General features: G+C 44.4%; 1 protein-coding gene across 3 annotated transcripts in view; it reads left to right on the top strand.

Annotated features, from left to right (window-relative positions):
• The window catches only part of KREMEN1 (kringle containing transmembrane protein 1), a 144,604-nt gene that overhangs the window by 16,657 nt on the left and 107,423 nt on the right, over nucleotides 1-20,524 (top strand). For all 3 annotated transcript variants that reach the window (XM_077834744.1, XM_077834745.1, XM_077834746.1), the window contains exons 7-10: nucleotides 4,654-4,855; nucleotides 8,995-9,080; nucleotides 10,670-10,938; nucleotides 16,316-16,459. In XM_077834744.1, coding sequence (XP_077690870.1) covers nucleotides 4,654-4,855; nucleotides 8,995-9,080; nucleotides 10,670-10,938; nucleotides 16,316-16,459 — 701 coding nt within the window. The remainder of the gene's footprint in view (nucleotides 1-4,653; nucleotides 4,856-8,994; nucleotides 9,081-10,669; nucleotides 10,939-16,315; nucleotides 16,460-20,524) is intronic.

Below are 20,524 nucleotides of genomic sequence, written 5' to 3'. Positions count from 1 at the left end.
AGAACTTACAAGTAAGTAAATTACTTAGTTTGAATGAAAATAAATTACAAACTTAGTCCTGAAGAAACTTATTATCTACGTAAAGTCTTTTTTTGGTCACAAATGATATTAACAATGGAATAATACCAACACTGCAGACTTTTCATATAGGTTAAAATTAATTGGAATCTTGTGCAGAGGCTATTTATGAAGAAATTAGGTTGTAGTTAAATCAGTTGTATCTAATTGTTATGATTATATAGGCTACAGACAAGCTTGGGTAACTTCATTGAGACCATTGTGACACCAGCGGTAACTGATTATCACCCATCCTTTATGGCTAATTTGCATGCAGCACTGCTCTTGCTTATAATGAGTTAGCAGCATGAGGGAGACAAGACATATGTTGGGATCGTTTCCCACTGGGGGCACTATTGCATGATTGTATGCTTATTTGTAAGGCAATGTCAAGAACTCTGCTTTCAGGAAGTGCTTGATAAAAGGGGACCATATATGTGAATGTTGCACTGACTATCTTGGCTCTCTCATAAGAGCATAAGTTTTCCATCATGTTCCAGCATGGCCTGCATGTTATACATCGATTAGAGCATGTTTTCCAATATGCATTACTTTAATTTATCAGCATTGAATTTCATTTGCCATTTTGTAGCCCAGTCACCCAGTTTTGTGAGATCCCTTTGTAACTTTTTGCAGTCTGCTTTGCACTTAACTATCTTGAGTAATTTTGCATCATCTGCAAATTTTGCCACCTCAGTGCTTAGCCATTTTTCCAGATCATTTATGAATATGTTGAATAGCACTGATCCCAGTACAGATCCCTGCGGGACACCACTATTTACCTCTCTCCATTCTGAAAACTGGCCATTTATTCCTACCCTCTCGTCTTATGCTTGAACACCAAATAATGGATCAGGAGTTCTCATTGGTAGATGATTTGGCCTCAACTGTCACAACTCTTTTGAAGGTTCTGTAGCCCCATTCTAGCTTGGGCATCAGTGCTTGAAAAGCTTCCCATGGCACTGTTGCCTGGGCTTCACTGTGTACTAAGCTGTGACCCTGCTAGGAGGAACTGAGAAACAAGTGTTGGAGGAGTCCTTAAAGCACAGAGACACTGGGATTCATGCACTGGGCTCTCCCTGCCTCCTTCGCATAGTGGTAGACTCACTAATACAACCCTGTAGCTCAACTGCAGATTGAGGAACAGATTAACCTGTACGCTTCAGCTGCTTTGCCTTGCTCTGGCAATGAAAGCAGCTATTAATTCTGTTTAACTGGCTGGTTTGCTCTGGTCACATTGCCCTACCTTGCTGTGCCAGTGATTTTTCTCTTAAGTTACTTTTTTTAAAATGATTTAACATTAATACTACATATCTTAAAATCATTGATGGTATCACGCAGTAAAATCCTCTGTGGGTTTCTTATGGGTTTGTTTAATGTTCATGTATGACATTTTAAATATTTTTTTAAAATAAGAAAATTGCTAGACAAAAAACATTAAAATAGTTATGGTTGAGATTACATATCTATAATTTAAGAGTAAAAACTGTACAGTCATGGTGTAATTGTCCCAAAACTAGGCATTACATACTTAGGAAATCCAGAGCTAATGTTACACTTACAAGCAATCCAAACATTTAAAGGTGGTAAATGCATGTTTAGGCACCCAAGGAACTTTAACTCTGTCTTGTAGTGATAATATGACATGAAAACAAACAAATAAAAAACCTAACATATATTTAAAAATCAGTTTAATCTGAGACTGTGATGATTTGGGCAGTGTATATATACACTTCTTGAATTGTGTGAGAGTTTATTAATTCTCAGTATGTATTTCTGTCAAGCTGCAAACTCAATTTTGAATGCGCAACTTCTTTGCCTTCTCTGTTGTCCTCTTACCTCCATGTTGCGCTGGAACTCCAAAGGGCAGTGGTACAGGAGTAACATTACTGGGTCATTAAATCTAGATCAGGGGTGGGCAAACTTTTTTTTTCGGGGTGCGAAACTGTATGAAGGGCCGGGTAGGGAAGTCTGTGCCCCCCAAATAGCCTGGCCCCTGCCCCCATTCACCCTCTCCCACTTCCCGGCCCCTGACTGCTCCCTCCTGGGACCCCCCACCCCAAACCCCCTCTGCTTCCTGTACCTTGGCTGCCCTGACCTATCCACACCCCCGCCCCCTGACAGGCCCCCCGGGACTCCCACGCCCTATCCAACCCGGCCTTTTCCCCGAACACATACTGCCCCAAAACCTCTGCCCCATCCAACTGCTCCCTGTCCCCTGTCTGCCCCCTGGGACGCCCCTGCCCCTAACCACCCCCCCGTGCCCTGACTGCCTCCCGGGACCTGCTACCCAACCCACCCACCGCCATGCTTGCTGCCGCCCCTCCCCCCCCCCGGGCCACTCAGAGCAGCAGGAGCTTGCAGCCCTGCTGCCCACGCAGCAGCGTGGCTGCGGGGGAGGGGGAACAGCTGGGGAGGGGCCAGGGGCGAGCCTCCCAGGCCAGGAGCTCAGGGGCTGGGCAGGACGGTCTCCCGGGCTGTAGTTTGCCCACCTCTGATCTATATGGTTCTCTATTCAAAGTGAAGCACTGTAGACCATAGACTGGCTCCTAACCAAGAGAATAGGGTATCAGAGGTTGTCTGGCAATAGTTACCTGGCAGGGGTCTGATCACATGGTGCGGCTGATCAGGGAGTGACCTGACAACAGAGTTCGGAGATTACAAAAGAGAGGGGCTTGGAGCTATGAGAGGGAGAAGAATCCAGAGATCCTATGTTCTGGATGAAAGGCTACTCCTGGGGAAATTCTGTGCCACTGTGTGCGTGCATAATTAATGAGTCACGCATATTTTTAATGCACAAAAAAGCTTCTGCTGAAAAGTTGCTATGGCAATAGAACACAGCAGCAGCTCACAGCCAGCTAGGGAAGAGAGAGAGCGTGCCTTCTTCACAGCGCCTGTCGGGCCAGGTCAGGAGACAGGGCCTATGGGGAGACAGACAGAGTGGGGGTCCTGGCGGGTCAGACGGGCTCATAAGGGCTAGTGCTGGAGGACAGACTGGGGCAGGGGCTGAATGGTACTGTAGGTACAGGACCACATGATGAGGAGGAAGGGGGTGCAGAGCTACAGGGGGAAGGGGAGTGGCTGAGTGGGGACACACACACATGGGGACAGGGGGAAGGGGTGGCTGAGTGGGGGCACAGAGAAACATGGAGATGGGGAGGGAGGTGCAGCCACACAGGGACAGAGGGGTGGCTCAGTGGGGACACAGAGACACATGGGGATGAGGGAGGGGGTGCAGGGCTAAATGGGGATGGTGGGAGTGGTGTCTGAGTGGGGGTGGAGGGACACATGTGCCTGACTGAATGGGAGATCTCGGCTGGGGTCAGCCAGGGTTTGCATGGGGGAAGCTCCCTATCAGTCCCCACCCCTGACCCCGAAAAAACCTGTTCCATGCTTTTCCCACCCATACCTAACAATCCTCCAAGTTCACACTCAGGCTCCTTCCCAGCAATTATTTCCCTCTTCCTCAGCTCCTCCATTACCTCTGACTCCCCCCAGCCTTTGCAGTGCTTCTGGAGGGTGTGGAAAATATGGTTCTGTATTGTAGTTTAAATGAATTATTACTCAGAGTTCTGTATTAATGTGCCTAGTAAGGAATGTATTTGTCAAAAAACATTTTTCTGAATCTTTTTTGTTGTCTGTATTGTTACAGACATACTTGCTGACAGGTATTTTTAAATGAATGACCAAAAATAATTTAAATTGGTGTTTCTATATTGTGTTATTTTGACAAATAAAATATGCAGAATTTGAAAATATTGTGCACAGATTTTTTATTTTTTTGTTGCAGAATTTCCCCAGGAGTAAAAGTCATATGGAGCAGGGAGGGGAAGGATCCTGGATGGCTTTGGCCTATGCCCAAAGAACTCTCGAGTGATGAGGAAATTGAGGCAGGGAAAATGGATATAGATGTTTATGTTGTTGAGATCTCCATGCTTTGTGTCTTAAGTAAAGAGTAATGGTATTTTAGAATTTTGTGCAAAGTCTGTCTGTGTGTCTATTTGCTTTCACTGTTGCATATTGCTGAAGAGTGAAACTGCATACCAGAAGGCACATGCCTTTGTTGGAATTCTGGGGGATGTGCAAGAGCTGCTGGGGAGGCTTGTGGGAGATGGTACTAGTTTCAGAGCCTAGACTATTTGGACAGAAGTGTTCCCACTGCCAAGAGGATTGTCAGATGTCAGGTTTGTACCTGGAGACCGTACCTGGAGACCATGCCTAGAAGCCCAAAGCCAGGGACAGTGCTTAAATTCTGCCCAGACCCAGCATTCTACAGGCACATGGGATTAATTAAGCGTTTGGATTCCCTCACAGTAATCTGCTGAGTGTTCAATAGGGAGAGGTCAACCAGATCTGTTTCAGGGACCACAAACTCTAAAATGCCTTAATCATAATTGAATGGTTATTGCATGATGTCACTGTAGGTTTGAGGCAGGAAATCTATAGGTAACAGTGAAGCAACTATTATCAAATGAAAACCTTTAGGTTGTAAAGTTTTCATAATTCTAGTTTTGATGGTATAGTTAGGTAATTTGGCATTCAATAAATAAGACAAAATAATGCTTCCTCTGTTGGTCTAAGTTTTTTCTTTTTTAGCAATGTTCCATCAATCTGGAGCCCAGTGCATGCACTGGCCTGGCACCTTGGGGAAGACTTCAGGAAAGACTCAGCTTCCTGGGCAACAGCCAAGTGCCTGGAATGGGACAGGAGGGAGGAGACCCTTCCTGACTTCCTGGAAGAAATTATCGATTGCCCCTGCACCTTGGCACAAGCCAGAGCTGACACTGGCAGGTTCCATGTAAGTTAGTACTGTCTAATGTGGAGCCAGATGAGCTAATATATTTTATTAGGTAGACCTAGAGGTTTAGGAACCTTTTATAGAAATATTTTTTTTGCAGTGACATAATAAATTTACCTGCCCAAATTCTGTCTCCCTAGTCTCTTTGCCTAGCCAATCCCAGTTTCCCCCTTCATGCTCTTTGTGCTACGTGGCTCTCTCTCCCCTGCCCTACCACTCTGCACAGGCTCCTAGTCTCCTTTCCAGGGCTCCTAATCCAATCAGTCTCCTCCCCATCCCATTTCTACCCTCACACCAGCTCCTTTTTAGATATCTCTCCTCCCCTCTTCCCCCTGACTGGTTCCTAGTCCCGGTCTCCTTGTCCCGCTAGTCCCAGGCTCCCCTCTCCTTCTAGCCCTTGGTTACTGTCTCCTTGATTAACAAGTCCCAGTGTTCCATCCTCAGATCCAGTCTCACTAGACTCCTTGTCCCAATCTACTCCTTTCCCTCCCATTGGTATGGATTTTGTTCCCTCTGCATTTGAATCAGATAGCTTCCTCCTCCATGCAGCCTGGGTGCCAAGGGTGTGGGGAGGGGCACTGAGAGCATAAGGTCCTTGTTCTCACTGGCCCTACCTCAACCCAGAGCAGCTGGCAGCAGCAATTATGGAGTGAGTCTTTCTGAACCCCTGTAGCCTTATACTGGAGCATGCTCAGTCACCTGTAGAGTTGTTATACACGTAGTTCGGTCACACGCTGGAGATATGAGTGGATTGAGCACTGAGAGCCAAGAGGCTGGAGATTGTAAAATGGAATCTGGAGATTTTAGCTGGTAATATAGAAGTCTCTACTGAGTAGTGTGAACTATTTTATTGCAAAGGCATATAACTTGGCCACATTTGGGCAGCTTTTCATGGGGATAGCAAAAGGTAGATCTCTGACACCAAAGCCTCTCCCTGCCAGATTTCTAGTTTCTCCGCCAAGGGATGTGGGGGCGCTAGAGCATTTAAAAGAAAAGGTCTCTAGCATTTTTAATGAGGGCAAAACAACATATTTCCCCCAGCCTCATTCTCAGAAATGGCTGAACCCAAATGGCTGAAATTATAAAAACAATATCAGCATATGCCAAACACATAGCATGGAAATTTTCATCCCAAACTGTTAGTTTCTCAAAGTTATAAGCAACTGAAAATAGGGTCTTATAATAGGCAGTGTTGGGCAACCAACCATAAGAGGCTCCAACCAGCCCCTCTTACAATAAAAACACAGGTGGCCTGTAAAGGTTTATTTTATGCCCTTTTTTGTTTTATTATGGTTAAAGAAGGCCTGAAAGATTTTGTTTAAAAATATTGTTTCAGTATTGCTAACTCTTGAGATTTTTATCTTGATTGATGGGATTTCAGAGGGTGCTGGTGATCCTCTCATGCAGTTCAGTGCTGCCAGAATCTCTCCCTTCTGCTTGCTGCTCTCACAGGAGGGGGGCAAAGAGCCCAGCAGCTCATCACAACTCTGCACTCTCCTCCCACACCCCTCCTGTAAGTAACAGACAGGATGGCGCCCCTACTGCTGCTGCTCCTCCTGCCTTGAGTACCTAGCCTGGGCAGGGACAGAGGAGAATGAAGAGCTCCTGAAGCTGACACCCCAGTCTGGGAAGGTGAAGAGGGGACCCTGCTGCAGACCGCCAAAGCTTGAGGGGCGGGGGGTGAAGAACCCCAGGAGGAGAAGAGGAGAGGCTGTGGTTGCAGAACTGATGGGAGTTGGAGGAGTTGAATTGATTGGAGGGTTGAAGTTATGGAAGCCAGGGCTGGGTTTGGACAGAAGGGATGGTGCAGGGACTGGAGGATAAGATTAGTTGCTGGACACAGGACAGGCAGATTTTGGAGTGAGAGCTCTTGCAGCAGGGAGGCAAAATCACCGTACCCAATAAATTTGGGAGAGTGAGCAACTCTATTTGTTTCACACACACACTGGTGTTAGATAGGGGGAGTTCAAAACTCAAAAAGACAGACTGAAAAAATACTATCTTATCTTATGATTCTGGGGTCCAACTCATGGTTTTTGGTCTCTTGAAGTTGGCAGTATTGTTTCAGTTTGGTGAATATCTCAGACTCTACTGTGAACTTTCACACCTAAATTGAAAAGGTGATGTTGAATCTAGTGGGAAAAAAAAAAAACAATTTGTTTTTAAAAAACCTTCACGTCTCACTTTCTGAACCTTTTGTTCTCTTGTGATACCATAATCTTACTAATTCTTTAGTTGCTTTAGTCTTCCAGAGTATACAAGATCTGAATTACTAATGAAAAACATGCCACACATATACACCTAGCTAACAAAAGGTTTCAGATCTTCTCTGTAAATCATAAAACAACCAAAAAAGGGCACGCCCATTCTTTTTGGTCAGAGCATTCTTTTAAGCACATACAACTGTAAAAATTTAACTGCCTCAAATTATGTCCTTATGGGTGCTCCAATTCAGGTATGCACGTGCCCCATGCACCTTTGATCACAGATTTTTTGGTAGCAGTGCCTGTTCAGCCCATGCATGCGCTTCGAACATCCCCGTACCGAGGCTATATAGAACAGCATGGGTCAATCTGCCTCAGTTCCTTCTCAGCTGGGCTGGGCCGTGTCTGGGGCCAGGCCGGGGCCAGGGCCAGGGGGGTTTCCCTGAGCACCTGTGTGGTGCTAAGAAGGGTGCCATGCGGCCGCGCAGCTTACAGCTTAGCTCTCTAACCTTAAATAGGATTTACATATGGCAGGCACCCTCAGTTTCCCAGTTTGATCCCCACCCCTACTAGTGGAAAAATACCAGTAGTCCAAGATGGAGTCCAGTACCAGGTGACATGATCACATGACCCTGCAGTGTCAAAGCAGCGATAAGTCCTCAGGAAGACTTCCCAGGAAGGTGGGAGATTAGCATCTTCAAAGTCCTCTTAAGAAGAAAAGGAGTACTTGTGGAACCTTAGAGACTAACAAATTTATTTGAGCATAAGCTTTCATGAGCTACAGCTCACTTCATCAGATGCATGTCCTATTGTTCTCCCTAATGGCCCATTGACTAACCAGCCAGACTGATTGCATTTTGTCTGGTGGGCATTCCCCAGGTGCAAACCCACTTGTAATTGTTACATAGTCAATAATCCTAACTTTAGATACATAAATGATACATCCATAGAAATAGGATAATCATATTAAGTAAATCATAGTCTTTCCAATGATATCTCACATGACCCATCTTGCATAAACTACATCTTAGTTATGCCAAAATCAAATTGCAACAATATTTCTATGAAGAATATGGGGCGTAGTGTCACAGTTGATCTTTGGGTGTATTATCTCATTATGAATCTGCCAACATCCAGCCTCCTTCTAGAGTGTTAGCCCAGTCTGCAAGGTCTCAGTCTATCTCTCTGGCAATATTCAAGGATTTCCAAATGATGAAATTTGCAGAGCTGCAACCTGGACTTCAACACACATTTTCTCCAAAGTATGGTTTGGTTCTTTGAAATGTGTCCCTTGGGTGCTCCACTACCCGCACTTCTCCGCTTTGGAGTTTCCTCTCATGAAATTTTGTGATAGAGAAGGAACTTAGGGTGGTTTGCCTGTGTAGCTCCATATATCCTCAGTGCAGGTATGAGGATGTTTGGAGTACAACTGTGCGCCAAATGGGCACCGCTACTGAAAATCTCTGATCAAAGATGCATGCGCACCTGAAGTGGAGCACCCATAGGGAGAGACATCTCGAAGAACTCTAATTAGGAGAATAACTGCTCCTTCTGGCTCTTGCAAATTACTTAATTTGAAATACTGGTTTTGAAATAATGCTATGCTTGAGTGTGTGCAGACACCAATATATGAAATTGTGACTGAGTAAAGTGTCATCTTTTGGAAGGAGGGGGGTGGTTGAAAACTTGTAAGATACTCTTTCACATTTTTGTCTGCTTGTTATTTAAACACTATTTATCCTAGATGTTTGAAGCTTTAGGAGAAATTTCTCCTCTTAGCCTAAACTGATCACACAAAAATCATGTTAATGGCTTGTTCTAATGAAAACTTAGCCTTAACTATGGAGTTGTGACCAGCACATCCCAAAGAGACATAGACAAAACAAAAAGGACACAACAGGAATTCCAGCAAGTATGAACATTTGTCTCTTTCAGACTGATTATGGGTGTGACATTGAAAAAGGGAGTGTGTGCACTTACCATCCTGGAGCTGTGCACTGTGTAAGGGCCATTCAGGCCAGGTAAATACCTGCTTTTTTATTAAGCATTCAAAGGAGCATTATCAGACAGTTTATGTCCCCAAATTTGACTTGCCTTTAATTTGTTATAATTCATTGTGAAAATTCTGTGGACTCTAAGTGTACATCTACACAATGAGTGGCAGCAAGTCTCAGAGCCGGGTCAACAGACTCGGGCTTGCACTACAGCACTAAAAACTTCTCCCCAGCCCAACCCTGAATGTCTGTCTGCATGTCTATTTTTAGTGCATAGCATGAGCCTGAGTTTGTTGACCCAGGCTCTGAGACTCACTGCCACTTGCTGTGTAGAGGTACACTAGGGGGTATGTTCTTTCCTTAAACAGGGATCTTTTGCCTCTCAGGTAAATGCCCTAAGCAGTGAACTGTGGAGTTATTCTCACTATTTCTGGCCCAATTAATATTTAATTAGTTAAGTGGAATAGCTTCAACAAGAGAGTCAGAGGGACCTACATACTCCAGTGATTAGGGCAATCACCTGATAGATGGGAGACGCCTTCTCATCTTTTCTCACGCAGAGGGGCGGAATTGAACGGAGGTCTCCCACATCCTGGGTGAGTCCCCTTACTAGTGGGCCGCTGTTTTGTGTGGGATTAGGTATGCTCAGAATAAGTTTACCAGATCAGGTCCCGCAAGCAAGAATGGCACTCCCCTGCTCATCATCTCTATTTGTTTTGAAGATTGTCCTGGGTCTTCGGCATGAGATAGGCATCCGGGCACCTGCCTGAGACAGGAGTGTGCATGCCCAGAGGAAGAAATCTAGCCACCTAGGGGACTTTTATGGCAGAAATTTAGGTGCCAAATGAGTTTAGGCAGCAGCTGAGCAGGGGTTTTGTGGATCACAATAGAACCTAAATCTGAGCTGTAGGTGTATAAATCCTGTTGCAGATTTAAGCCCCAGTGTTTCCTTAGTTGCAGTCTCTGTCCTTCGAATCTTATTTATATTCCAGTTGTATGCAGTATTTTGATTTGTTCAGTCTTAGGTGATAGCACAACCATAGGGGGACTATACAGGTTGTCAGGACCTGAACTCTTTAGCATGCAATAGCCTCTTTCTCTATCTCCCCTCGCTCCCCAACCCCAATTCACTTGTTGTCTATGCTGCTGAGATAGGCCTTTTTTATACCAGAAAATGGCACAAGTTTAACTACATTTATTTTAAACTCAATATAGTTAAACTAGTGTGAATCCCTAAAGTAGACCTAATTAAATCAATTTAAATTTTGCTTTTATCAGTTTAGTTTAATTCAGTAATTTACGGTATGTGGCCATTTAACTAGTTCAATTATAAATCAATTTTAGTTGATCAGTGCAACTTCCTAGTACAGACAAGCTCTTGGATGTAAAAATCCTTTCTTGTCTTATCCCAAATTAGTGACTCCATACTTTATCCTAACCTAAACTAACTTTCAGGGATGGAAAAATCTTAACTGGGCCCATCTAATCACCATAGACATTACAGAATGTCTTGTAATGTCAATAAACAAAAAAACACTTGAGCTCCAAACTCATAAATATTTGTACTTCAAAGCTGAAATGGTGAATCTTTCTTCTCAATGCATTTCTCCAACCAGCCCCCAGTATGCATCGGGACAGCAGTGCTGCTATGACTCCACAGGTACCCAGATCCTCACACGAGACTCCATAGGGGGAAGTACACCTGATCGAGGCCATGACTGGGGTTCTCCACCTTTCAAAAAGCCTCCTAGGGTTCCTGGTTTTTCTCATTGGCTTTATGATGTCATCAGCTTTTATTACTGCTGTCTGTGGTCTGATAACTGTCAGTTCTACCTGAAGCACCGTCCCTCCAGTGACTGCAGGACTTACAAACCTCCTCGGGTTGGTAAGGGCTTCAGAGTTCCACTGAATAGTAAAGATGTTTTTTTGTTTGGATGCATAAAAGATATAGTCTCAGAATTCAGAGTAACAGCCGTGTTAGTCTGTATTCACAAAAAGAAAAGGAGTACTTGTGGCACCTTAGAGACTAACCAATTTATTTGAGCATAAGCTTTCGTGAGCTACAGCTCACTTCATCAGATGTGTCCGATGAAGTGAGCTGTAGCTCACAAAAGCTTATGCTCAGATAAATTGGTTAGTCTCTAAGGTGCCACAAGTACTCCTTTTCTTTTTGCGTATATTCTCAGAAGTTATGTCATGGATGGGAGTCCAATGTGCCAGTCTAAATTTGCCAACAACTGTCATGGTAAACAGTTTGGAAGAACTGTCGAGGGCAAGGATTGTACTTGCTCTACTCTGCCGCTCTAGGATCCTGAACTCTCAATTTCCTCAGTAGCTCTTAGGAGCCTGGCTCATCATAAGGTTAAATTTATCTGAGGACTAGCTAATTCCCAAGGCTTTTAGCCATCAGTGGATGCTATGCCAGAAAGAACAGAGGGGCTGTTGCTTATGACAATTCATGACAATAGTTAGACAGTTGGTATGCTGAGACTGCTACTATTTATACCAATAATAATCATCTCACTGTAATTTAGTCCTCCCTCCTCTCTTTCTCGCTCAGTTGTTTGTCTCCATCTCTTCCCTCCTGCCACATGCTAACCCGGCTACTGTCTTTTTATTACACCTGTGCAGTGACCAGCCCAATGGGGCTCTGATTCCTGGTTGGGGCTTCTATGCAACCACAATGAGTATGATATTGTTGTCAATATGAATATAATTAATAACACTGTTAAAAATAAAAATAAAATTAGGAGGAATGGCTGGCATATCACTGGTGGTCCCACCCTTATTCCACCAACCTGCCCTGCTCTCCCCTGCACTGCGAAATCCTGCCTTCTCCCTAATACACAGAAACAAGAGGGAGTTGGGATTGTTTTAGGGCAGGGAGAAACTACCAGAGACCAGTGCATAACTGGAGAAGGTTCACAGGTGACCCAGCTAAGAAGATGACATGGGGGAGCTGGTAATTCCAGGATTCCTGACTCTCCTACTACAGTCAACATTCCCACTAGTGCCAGTTCTCCCTAGCCTTCTGTCTCTCCCTTCATTTCCTACTGTTGGCAGCTCCCCTCTGTCTCCAAATTCTCCCATGTTTCTTGGCTCATCTGGCTCTCCCAGGACTACCGGCTGTCCTGGGGCTGTTGGTGTTACTGGCTGACTTGGGTCTCCCAGTGCTGCAAGCTCTCCAGGTCAAATCTGTTTCACACAATCTCTTAGAGGTTGTTCTCTGAATGTGGAGTATAATTCGGATATTTTCTCAGTACATACCAAAGCCTTGTCTAACTGGCATATTTTCTGAACTCTCCCACTGTTGCTCTAGCACTGGTTCAGCAGCACCAATAGTGTTGCAGCACTAGCATAGATGTGCCACCAACATGTTTACTATTGTGTCATTGAGACATAATCTGGTCAGATCTAAATTGCACATCGGTAAAAATGCATGTGCCTAGTCTCTGCTTGAAGTGACACAACTGGAGTGGCACCAGGGGTGATAGAATGAGTGATTTCCTAAGGAGTATGTTATGTCTTTATCAGACAGAGCCATACTAACAATGGTCAGGAGGTGCATGGTCAGAGTATCAGCGAATGGAAGCAGTGATGTGTCAAAAAATAGTTCTTGCTAGTCCTACAGTGCTGTCTGAGTTCTGGGCCTTGGCCCTACGCCATGCATTTACTCCCTTCTGGTGTTACCAGTGGCACTGGGAAACACTCCCTCTGTACTCCTTTCATATTTTCTTCTCTCTGTATGAATGCTGTCCCCCGGAAGCCTCACAAAAATTATCTAAAAGAAAAGGAGTACTTGTGGCACCTTAGAGACTAACCAATTTATTTGAGCATGAGCTTTCGTGAGCTACAGCTCACTTCATCAGATGCATACCGTGGAAACTGCAGCAGACTTTATATATACACAGAGAATATGAAACAATACCTCCTCCCACCCCACTGTCCTGCTGGTAATAGCTTATCTAAAGTAATCGTCAGGTTAGGCCATTTCCAGCACAAATCCAGGTTTTCTCACCCTCCACCCCCCCACACAAATTCACTCTCCTGCTGGTGATAGCCCATCCAAAGTGACAACTCTTTACACAATGTGCATGATAATGAAGTTAGGCCATTTCCTGCACAAATCCAGGTTCTCTCACTCCCTCACCCCCCTCCAAAAACCCACCCCCATACACACACAGACTCACTCTCCTGCTGGTAATAGCTCGTCCAAAGTGACCACTCTCCAAGTTTAAATCCAAGTTAAACGAGAACATCTGGGGGGGGGGGGGAGGAAAAAACAAGAGGAAATAGGCTACCTTGCATAATGACTTAGCCACTCCCAGTCTCTATTTAAGCCTAAATTAATAGTATCCAATTTGCAAATGAATTCCAATTCAGCAGTTTCTCGCTGGAGTCTGGATTTGAAGTTTTTTTGTTTTAAGATAGCGACCTTCATGTCTGTGATTGCGTGACCAGAGAGATTGAAGTGTTCTCCGACTGGTTTATGAATGTTATAATTCTTGACATCTGATTTGTGTCCATGATACAGTTCTGTGGTGACCTAGAATCCTATTTTCGACGTCTCCGACTCAAGGAATATTTCCAAAATACCTCTGAACAACATACTAATCCACAGAGGTCTCCCTACCAACACTACAGAAAGAAGGATTCTAGGTGGACTCCTCCTGAAGGTCGAAACAGCAGACTGGACTTCTACATAGAGTGCTTCCGCCGACGTGCACGGGCTGAAATTGTGGAAAAGCAGCATCACTTGCCCCATAACCTCAGCCATGCGGAACGCAATGCCATCCACAGCCTCAGAAACAACTCTGACATCATAATCAAAAAGGCTGACAAAGGAGGTGCTGTTGTCATCATGAATACGTCGGAATATGAACAAGAGGCTGCTCGGCAGCTCTCCAACACGAGTTTCTACAAGCCATTACCCTATGATCCCACTGAGAGTTACCAAAAGCAACTACAGCATATGCTCAAGAAACTTCCTGAAAAAGCACAAGATCAAATCCGCACAGACACACCCCTGGAACCCCGACCTGGGATATTCTATCTACTACCCAAGATCCATAAACCTGGAACTCCTGGGCGCCCCATCATTTCAGGCATTGGCACCCTGACAGCAGGATTGTCTGGCTATGTAGACTCCCTCCTCAGGCCCTACGCTACCAGCACTCCCAGCTACCTTCGAGACACCACTGACTTCCTGAGGAAACTTCAATCCATCGGTGATCTTCCTGATAACACCATCCTGGCCACTATGGATGTAGAAGCCCTCTACACCAACATTCCACACAAAGATGGACTACAAGCCGTCAGGAACACTATCCCCGATAATGTCACGGCTAACCTGGTGGCTGAACTTTGTGACTTTGTCCTTACCCATAACTATTTCACATTTGGGGACAATGTATACCTTCAAATCAGCAGCACTGCTATGGGTACCCGCATGGCCCCACAGTATGCCAACATTTTTATGGCTGATTTAGAACAACGCTTCCTCAGCTCTCGTCCCCTAAAGCCCCTACTCTACTTGCGCTATATTGATGACATCTTCATCATCTGGACCCATGGAAAAGAAGCCCTTGAGGAATTCCACCATGATTTCAACAATTTCCATCCCACCATCAACCTCAGCCTGGTCCAGTCCACACAAGAGATCCACTTCCTGGACACTACAGTGCTAATAAACAATGGTCACATAAACACCACCCTATACCGGAAACCTACTGACCGCTATTCCTACCTGCATGCCTCCAGCTTTCACCCTGACCACACCACACGATCCATCGTCTACAGCCAAGCTCTGCGATACAACCGCATTTGCTCCAACCCCTCAGACAGAGACAAACACCTACAAGATCTCTGTCAAGCTTTCTTACAACTACAATACCCACCTGCGGAAGTAAAGAAACAGATTGATAGAGCCAGAAGAGTTCCCAGAAGTTACCTACTACAGGACAGGCCTAACAAAGAAAATAACAGAACGCCACTAGCCGTCACCTTCAGCCCCCAACTAAAACCCCTCCAACGCATTATTAAGGATCTACAACCTATCCTAAAGGATGACCCAACACTCTCACAAATCTTGGGAGACAGGCCAGTCCTTGCCTACAGACAGCCCCGCAACCTGAAGCAAATACTCACCAGCAACCACATACCACACAACAGAACCACTAACCCAGGAACTTATCCTTGCAACAAAGCCCGTTGCCAATTGTGCCCACATATCTATTCAGGGGACACCATCACAGGGCCTAATAACATCAGCCACACTATCAGAGGCTCGTTCACCTGCACATCCACCAATGTGATTTATGCCATCATGTGCCAGCAATGCCCCTCTGCCATGTACATTGGTCAAACTGGACAGTCTCTACGTAAAAGAATAAATGGACACAAATCAGATGTCAAGAATTATAACATTCATAAACCAGTCGGAGAACACTTCAATCTCTCTGGTCACGCAATCACAGACATGAAGGTCGCTATCTTAAAACAAAAAAACTTCAAATCCAGACTCCAGCGAGAAACTGCTGAATTGGAATTCATTTGCAAATTGGATACTATTAATTTAGGCTTAAATAGAGACTGGGAGTGGCTAAGTCATTATGCAAGGTAGCCTATTTCCTCTTGTTTTTTCCTCCCCCCCCCCCCCCCCCGATGTTCTCGTTTAACTTGGATTTAAACTTGGAGAGTGGTCACTTTGGACGAGCTATTACCAGCAGGAGAGTGAGTCTGTGTGTGTATGGGGGTGGGTTTTTGGAGGGGGGTGAGGGAGTGAGAGAACCTGGATTTGTGCAGGAAATGGCCTAACTTCATTATCATGCACATTGTGTAAAGAGTTGTCACTTTGGATGGGCTATCACCAGCAGGAGAGTGAATTTGTGTGGGGGGGTGGAGGGTGAGAAAACCTGGATTTGTGCTGGAAATGGCCTAACCTGACGATTACTTTAGATAAGCTATTACCAGCAGGACAGTGGGGTGGGAGGAGGTATTGTTTCATATTCTCTGTGTATATATAAAGTCTGCTGCAGTTTCCACGGTATGCATCTGATGAAGTGAGCTGTAGCTCACGAAAGCTCATGCTCAAATAAATTGGTTAGTCTCTAAGGTGCCACAAGTACTCCTTTTCTTTTTGCGAATACAGACTAACACGGCTGTTACTCTGAAACCTGTCAAAAATTATCTAGTGAGCCATGGAGCACATAATTGTTGTGTTTTTTTGGTTTTTATTATTTAAACGTATGTGTGTAAAACAGCTTCTGCTTTTGGGGATCCTCACTTCCTCACATTCGATGGAGCTAACATTACATTCAAAGGACAAGGTGAATACACACTACTGGAGTCCAATCTGACAACCTTAAGAGTACAAGGAAGGACACAACCTGCCAGACCTCTCAATAGTAAGTTGGGGAAAGAACAAGCAACAAAGACAAATCATCTTTTGGGTTTGATGGTTTGGTTTAGTTTTATCTTTGTTTGAAAGCCAGAACTCTTTCTATCCTCCCTCTTTCCCTTAACTCACTCCCATCTTACTCCCTTTCCATCATTCACTTTTTCCCCCCCCAAATCAAACTCAAGTGCTCCCTGCAAAACCTAAAACTATTTTGATAATCTAAATACAAGTATGTACATTTAAAAACATGTTCCATTTTGTTTGGAACTAAAGAAATGTGGCTGATCATTTCTGAGCACTTTGCTTGAATATTTTATCTCTTCCACTCTTGTTGGCCAGTTTGTCTTCTTAGATTGCTTGTTCTGGTGAGGGGTGGGGGGGGCACTATTTTTATGTAAGTCTGCAGAGCACTTAGAACATTCTGGGTGCTGTTGTAGTAGATTCTGATTGCTTAGACCTGGCTCACCCCCCAACCTTGTCAACCATTTATGTTTCTGAATAACTAATTTTCCATTTCTGCCATAACATCCATGACATTATCCTGTGTTGCTGTATGCTTCACTCACAAGACTGGGTACATATAAGGGATGGGAATTACTATTCTTGTTGTTATCCCCTGGAGTTTGAGATTGCAGGAGTGAAAACAGGAAGGCCAAATCACACTTGGAGTTGCTGCTAACAAGAGATGTTAAGAGTAACAAGAAGGGTTTCTTCAGGTATGTTGGCAACAAGAAGAAAGCCAAGGAGAGTGTGGGCTTCTTACTGAATGAGGAAGGCAACCTAGTGACAGAGGATATGGAAAAAGTTAATATACTCAATGCTTTTTTTCATAGAATCATAGAATATCAGGGTTGGAAGGGACCTCAGGAGGTCATCTAGTCCAACCCCCTGCTCAAAGTAGAACCAATCCCCAACTAAATCATCCCAGCCAGGGCTTTGTCAAGCCTGACCTTAAAAACTTCAAAGGAAGGAGATTCCACCATCTCCCTCGGTAACGCATTCCAGTGCTTCACCACCCTCCTAGTGAAAAAGTTTTTCCTAATATCCAGCCTAAACCTCCCCCAGTGCAACTTGAGACCATTGCTCCTTGTTCTGTCACTTTTTGCCTCTGTCTTCACGAACAAAGTCAGCTCCCAGACTCCTGCACTGGGCAGCACAGCATGGGGAGGAGGTGACCAGCCCTCTGTGGAGAAAGAAGTGGTTCAGGACTATTTAGAAAAGCTGGACGAGCACAAGTCTATGGGACTGGATGCACTGCATCCGAGGGTGCTAAAGGAGTTGGCAGATGGGATGGTAGAGCCATTGGCCATTATCTTTGAAAACTCATGGCAATCAGGGGACGTCCCAGAAGACTGGAAAAAGCTAATATAGTGACCATCTTTAAGAAAGGGAAGGAGGAGGATCCGGGGAACTACAGGCCAGTCAGCCTCACCTCAGTCCCTGGAAAAATCATGGAGCAGGTCCTCAGGGAATCAATTCTGAAGCACTTAGAGGAGAGGAAAGTGATCAGGAACAGTCAGCATGGATTCACTAAGGGCAAGTCATGCCTGACTAATCTAATTGTCTTCGATGACGAGATAACTGGCTCTGTGGATGAGGGGAAAGCAGTGGACGTGTCATTCCTTGACTTTAGCAAAGCTTTTGATACGGTCTCCCACAGTATTCTTGCCAGCAAGTTAAAGTAGTATGGGCTGGATGAATGGACTATAAGGTGGATAGAAAGCTTGCTAGATCATCGGGCTCAACGGGTAGAGATCAATGGCTCCATGTCTAGTTGGCAGCCGGTATCAAATGGAGTGCCCCAAAGGTTGGCCCTGGGGCCAGTTTTGTTCAATATCTTCATTAATGATCTGGAGGATGGTGTGGATTGCACACTCAACAAGTTTGCAGATGACACTAAACTGAGAGGAGTGGTAGATATGCTGGAGGGTAGGGATAGGATACAGAGGGACCTAGACAAATTAGAGGATTGGGCCAAAAGAAATTGGATGAGGTTCAACAAGGGGAGGGATAGCTCAGTGGTTTGAGCATTGGCCTGCTAAACCCAGGGTTGTGAGTTCAATCCTTGAGGGGGCCAGTTAGGGATCTGGGGCAAAAATTGGGGATTCGTTCTGCTTTGAGCAGGGGGTTGGACTAGATGGCCTCCTGAGGTCTCTTCCAACCCTGATATTCTATGATTCTAAGGGCAAGTGCAGAGTCCTGTACTTAGGACGGAAGAATCCCATGCACAGCCAGTGTTTTCCCCAGGAATTGAACCTGGGGGCAGGTGTTCAAATTTACAGGGCGGGGAGTCAGGGCCAATGAGGGCTGAGACTATGAGGATGAAGGTGGGCTGTATGGCACCATAGTAAAAACTGAAAAATGTTTCATGACCATTTTATTAGATTTTAAAATCAGCACACAAATTAAAGTTGGCTACTCAAGCCTTCTGTGAAGTACTACATCTACATCCTTCTTGTTTTTTTGTTATAATTTTGCAGAACTCTGTTAATGAACTTCTTGAATGCAATGCATTCTTTGGTGGCTTCTCGTGTGTCCAGTACTTCCATTCCTTCAATTGATATGCTCATTAGTTCATTCACATGATCAGGCAGAAGGCAACGTCTTTCAAAACACAAAATTCTATTCAATAATGAAAAAGAACGCTCAACTGTAGCTGTTGTGACTGGGAGTAGCAAGAGATGAATTCCTACTTCTTTCAGCCCAGGAAACGTAGCATAAAGATTGGCTTGAGCCACTAGTGATGATAAAAAAGAAGTTGAAGTCAAATCTTCATTCATTCGTCGTATGATATTCCACTCTGTGTTCAAATTCTCTATTCTGTCCTGAGCACATGGCAGCCCCATTGCTGGTAGTCCCTCACTCCCACTCAACTGTCAGTGTTTTATAAGACAGGGATCTGTAAAAGCTACATAGAGGTTGAGTAGAATCTAGAAGTCACTGTTGTAGATTTTTAAAAATCAAGTCTGTGTACTTTTTCAGTTGTCTTAAACACTTCTTGTCCTCTTCACTTAAGGATTCAATATAAATGCCTTCATTAGTCAACTTCTGGACTGAAGTCTTTGCTTCTTCCAGTACTTTTTCAATGGATAGCTCTCTGATTGAACCAAATGTAGCTTCTATTGCTGGACAAAGATCTTCTACTGTTGTAGCAGATGCCTGGATGGCATTGTGTAATAACCCAAGTGGTTTCAACAGTAGACTTACAAGAGAGAGAATGGCAATAGTCTTCTCTGAACGTAGTAGCAGAAGTAATCCACCAGCCTCATACTTAGTTCCAACCCATCTTGGTAGATGCTTTCCAAAGCCAGTAATAATGGCTGGAGTAATTTTAAGACAACAGCCAAGGATCGCTCATGAGAAAGCCAGAGGGTTTTCCCAGGTTGGACTAATTTCAACTTCAGTCCCAGTATATCTTCTATATTTTCCAAGATATTCAAGATATTGGACTCTTGCTGAAAAAAGAATATAATGAAGACATTAAATTTATCGCTTTATTAATGTCTTTTGAAGAGTCTGCAGCTCGTACTAGCGCTAGTTGGAGTAGATGGCCTCTGCAGTGTGTATAGGAGAGACTCGGGTTACACTTTTCTCTGAGCAAAGCTTTTGCTCCACCATGTCTTCCAGAGAAGTTTGTAGCTCCATCAAATGCACAAGTAGCCATCTGTTTGGGGTCCATATGACAAGCATTTAACTCTTCTATGATGTGGGTTTTCACAGATGCAGCCAATCTGTCTTCTATAACTTGAACATCTAGAAATGTATCTACTGGCCTACCACTGACATCAAGATAACATACACAATGACTTAATACTTGATGACTGTTTGCATTGGTGCATTCATCAGCCATTTATGCAAATTTTTTGAATGTGGTGAGAGAGTTCTTTACTTTTTCAACTGTTGAGTCTTTCACTGTTGCACCACAGGCATCTAGCCAGTCAGTTGAGTTTCTTGCAAAAAGATAGTGAGCATTTGCTGGTCTTGTTCGGAACCAGTGTTCAACTTCAGGATGAACAAGTGACAATGCACTTAACATTGGCCTCCAGTTTGTAGTGTGTGGTATCTCTTGCTT

The sequence above is a fragment of the Eretmochelys imbricata genome, chromosome 15, assembly GCF_965152235.1.
Source record: "Eretmochelys imbricata isolate rEreImb1 chromosome 15, rEreImb1.hap1, whole genome shotgun sequence".
NCBI classification, from domain to species: domain Eukaryota; kingdom Metazoa; phylum Chordata; order Testudines; family Cheloniidae; genus Eretmochelys; species Eretmochelys imbricata.
Note: the sequence above shows the minus strand (reverse complement) of the source record. Positions and strands in the feature narration are given on the sequence as shown.